The sequence below is a fragment of the Austrofundulus limnaeus genome, unplaced genomic scaffold, assembly GCF_001266775.1.
Source record: "Austrofundulus limnaeus strain Quisiro unplaced genomic scaffold, Austrofundulus_limnaeus-1.0 Scaffold150, whole genome shotgun sequence".
NCBI lineage: Eukaryota > Metazoa > Chordata > Actinopteri > Cyprinodontiformes > Rivulidae > Austrofundulus > Austrofundulus limnaeus.
This window is the reverse complement of record NW_013952552.1, coordinates 364,170-368,442: the sequence shown is the minus strand read 5'-3', so window position 1 is coordinate 368,442 and position 4,273 is coordinate 364,170. Positions and strand designations below refer to the sequence as shown.

The 4,273-nt window shown below is 42.2% G+C and overlaps 1 protein-coding gene across 1 annotated transcript in view; it reads right to left on the bottom strand.

Moving 5' to 3' along the window:
• Positions 1-736: 736 nt before the first annotated feature.
• The window catches only part of pxylp1 (2-phosphoxylose phosphatase 1), a 24,515-nt gene continuing 20,978 nt past the window's right edge, over positions 737-4,273 (bottom strand). Inside the window, exons 4-5 of the mRNA XM_014016653.1 lie at positions 3,053-3,192; positions 737-2,948 (exon numbers count right to left, since the gene is read on the bottom strand). Coding sequence (XP_013872107.1) covers positions 1,921-2,948; positions 3,053-3,192 — 1,168 coding nt within the window. The 3' untranslated portion in view covers positions 737-1,920. The remainder of the gene's footprint in view (positions 2,949-3,052; positions 3,193-4,273) is intronic.

The following is a 4,273-nucleotide window of genomic DNA, read 5'->3' as shown; positions in this document are numbered from 1 at the left end:
GAGTGAGACCAAAGAAGTTAAAATAAAAATGAGTAAGCATTCTCTCAGCCTCTGTCAGTGCGCCCCAGTGCAGCTGTGGCTGCAATGTAGTTTGGCATCATCAGTGTGTGAATGTGAGTGTGAATGGGTGAATGTCTGTAAGTGTAAAGCGCTTCGGGGTCCGGAGGGACTTGATAAAGTGCTCTATAAGTTCAGTCCATTTACCATTTTATTGCAAACAACCAGTAAGATGGTCAGCTGATGAAAAGTTTAGCACAAGAGTCAAACTCTTGGCAAAAATGTGGATTCTGTGTCTTTTTCTGTCAGGTATCTACAGTATCATAATCTCCTGATGGCACAGGCAAAAAGCTTTCTCTCTTTGAACACGGTCAGATTGCTGAGCTGCATAAACAAGGCCTCTCGCAGCGTGTCACTGCTGCTGAGGTTGGACACAGTAAGACAGACATTTTATTTTAAAATTTTTAAAAGATTCTAGGGATTATGGAACAAAAAACATCAAGTGGTAGACCAAAAAAATATATATATTTCACCAGTATTCAATTGGCTGTCCGTCAAGACACAGGGCAATCCTTGTCCCAAACAGAGCTCATCATTGGCGCCAACTGCAGTCCCATAACCATCAGACATTATCTGCCAGGGAAGGGTTTTAATAACTAAAAACGTCTTCAAAGTCTCCTTCAATGGCACACAATTGCTTATTTTGAGTTTGCATAAGAGCATAAAACATGAGACAATGAAAGGTGGAAGAAAGTTTTATACTTTGATGAGAAAAAAAATTCACTTTAACGGTCCTGATGGCTACCAACATTAGATCCCTCCTCACTTGTTTTCTACACGACACAGAGGAGGGGGCACCATCATGATCTGGGGGCTTTTTCCTTCAATGGAGCTTCAGGTTTTGCAGAGGCATCAAACAGCAGCTGGCTATGTGGAGATGTTGCAGTGGGTATATCCCTCATGACTGAAGGCCATCGTCTGTGTGGTAATAACTGGGTTTTTCAACAGGACAATGCAGCAGTTCAACAATGCCCGCCTGACAAAGGACTTCTTCTAGAGAATAACATCACTCTTTTGGACCATTCTGCCTGTTTCCCTGATCTAAATACAATTGAGAATATTTGGGGTTGGATGGAAAGTGAAGTTTACAAAAATGGACACCAGTTCCAGACAGTGGATGCCCTCTATGAAGCTATCTTCATCACTTGCAGCAACATTTCCTTTAGCTTCCTGAAAACACTAGCATCAAGCATGCTGAGACAATTTTTGAGGTGATTAACAAGAATGGCTCAGCTACTCAATACTGAGTCCTTTTTTTCATATTTTATTTCTATTTTAGAGCAGTTTGGAGTTTTTTTTGAGATATGGTCTTAAACTTTTGATCAGCTGATGAACAGCCTACTTTAGTTTAATACTCATTTGCAATAAAATGCTTACTCAGATTTTTTCTTTTTGCATTTTAAAACTCCACTTAGAACCTTCTTACAATCTGAGAGTGCAAAACGTGGATTCTTGCCTTTTTTCCAAATAGTCTTAAAATTTTGATAAGGAGTGTATTACAGGAATATATTTGGGAATGAAAAAAAATGTTTACAATTTTGCTATTTTACGGAATGCAGGAATAAAGTGGCTAAGTGCAATACAAATTCCCTTGAGTTGTTCATCTATTAGACATGCACTTAGAAAAACAACACTCAAGAGCTGATTGGGCTGAGGCTATACTGGATTAGAACCTCAAGACTCCACAATCTCAAAAACATTACTGAACCTGCTTCCCACTCATTACAGCTCAGGAATGTGGAGGATTAGTTTCAAAAGATGTAAGACATAATGAGCAGCATAAGTCTGAAGTCTCCTCAAAATGAGAAACCACACTCATTTGACCAATGTGCATCCTTATTCAGTGACCCTGATCGCCATTTGTTAACCTGAGGGCCTGTAGCAGGCCTCTTTGTAGGAAGTGGCATTGACAGTACTGAACATGTCTCTTCTGACAAAGGTCAGAAAGTTTCCCAGTGGACAGAGTGGTTGGCTCATGTAACGGTCATGGGAGTGACAGAAGGCGGTATGAAAGGTCACATCCTCGCCATTATACAGAACTCTGAGGAAAAAATCCCCATCTCTTGATTTTGACTTCTCACCATTCTTTGCTCTTTTTTTTGCCTGGCCTTGAACGACAGCAGGACTCTTCCACAATTCAAAAACTATTCTTGCTGCAAACCGTGGAAACCTGGCATTTTCCAGTCCAAGGGCACTAAGCAAAGGAGCCATAGTGACATCGTGGGCTGAAGAGAGGGAGAAGACCTCCTCACCTCCTACACGAGGCTGCCGGCCTGACTCACTGGCCTTGGCAACCCGTTCCATCTTGGCAGCAGTTCGATTGAGGTAGGGATACATGGCAAGGGTGGCATATTTACGATACAGACCCACTCTTCTCCGATCAGCCTCGTCATCTAACTGCTGCTGCCGGATGACGGCAAATTGTGCCATGGTCAGGCATCCACCAGTGCCACTGTCTCCAGGAGGAACGCATGGGAAAGGAAGGCCGTGGCAAAGGTGGCACAACAGTGAGTCTATAGGGTTTGCAGCTCTAAGCTGGCGAGTCGGAAGACCCAAAGTCCGCGCCATGTCAGCGTATGTCTTATCGAGGTTGTCGTTGGCCAATCGGAGCTGATACTGCCGTCTCTGCTCATCCTCCAAGTATCTGTTCCTGGCAGGGCAGTCGCACGTCGATCCACAGAACAATGTGCTCCACTGATGATTAACGCTTAGCTTGGTCCAGTCAAAGTTTGGAAGGAAACCGTAGAGAAAAGCCAAACCACTTTGGAGAGTACGGCTTTTCCCGGTAGTCTCTACCCACACCTGTCGAGGTGACCAGTTGATAGGGAGGAGACTGTGATGTTTGTAGGCATTGTGGAGGAGCTGTCCATTGCGAAGGTGTTGCACCACACCTGCAAGAAGAAAACAAGGAGGTTTGGCTTTTGTTTACACTTAATTCTATCTAAAATTTAATTCTTAAAAGTGAGTTCTGGTTAAAAATATCTGGATTCATTACCTGTCTGTGTGAGCTCTCCTATTTCACATTCACTATGATTGGGGAAGCGAGAAACAGAACTCAACGGTGGTTTCCAGTGGCCATGACCTCCTTGACCCATGTGAGTAACGAAGGAGTTCAGCAGCGGGTGGGAAGGTTGTCTGAGAAGGGACGAAACATGATCATTACTCTGAAATTACCATTTTCACTGTGGCTCTTTTCTTTGGGTGTAAATGTTTTTTTTTTTTTTTTCAGAAAATTAGATCAACCAAGAAAATAGCATACCGGTACCTTAAATACCTGCTGGGATTTTGGCTTTGTTTATTTCATAAAATGAATAATTTTAGGTGTGCTATTATGTATAAACACTATTTAAATTGAAAACGGTAGTCTTCTTGTTAAAATACAAACTACAGTTGGCCTTTGAATGGCTTTTGTATCGTCTCTAACCTCTAATGTTATTTTATATTAGAATATATTTGTGGGGTTTTGTAGATTATACACAAAGGATCATGAAATGATAATGAGTTGCAGCAACAAATGCCACCATTTCATATTTAAAGAGTTTTATTTTCAGTGTATAATGAAAACCTTGCTCTGCTAAAAATGACAACACATAATGGATTTAGCCTAAACCTGCCACCAGGTGTCTCTCTAATACAATAATACTCCTTGAAAACTGCTCATAAACCACATGTGGGCGGTAATATTGGATATGAAGATAAAAAAGATAAATTTGTTGCCATGGGACAAAAATGAACACATGCACACATACAAACTTGCACACACACAAACACTCAAATGAAGAGCTGAAGGAAGCAAGAGGAGCAGTCGAGGATTCAGTAGATTAAAGAGAATTGAAGATTACAGTTTAATATAAAAGAATTTGTGAGAGCAACTCTGCTCTGCCAGATTAAGTGTAGAACATGCACATGCAAAAACACACACACACACACACACACAAATTGTTTTTTCTATCCTCGCAGGGACTTTGCATTGACTTCCATTCATTTTTCAATTATTTCTACAGCCTAACCACCACCCCTTACCCTCAAGCTCATCTCCCACCCAAAATCAGCATCTGTACCTGTGAGAACCAGGCGGTGGTCCCCACAAGGCTGTTTGTCTGGACAATGGTCCCCATCCATCGATCCATCCATCCATCCATCCATCCATCCATTTTCTTCCGCCTATCCGGGGTCGGGTCGCGGGGGCAGCAGCTTCAGAAGGGAGGCCCAGACC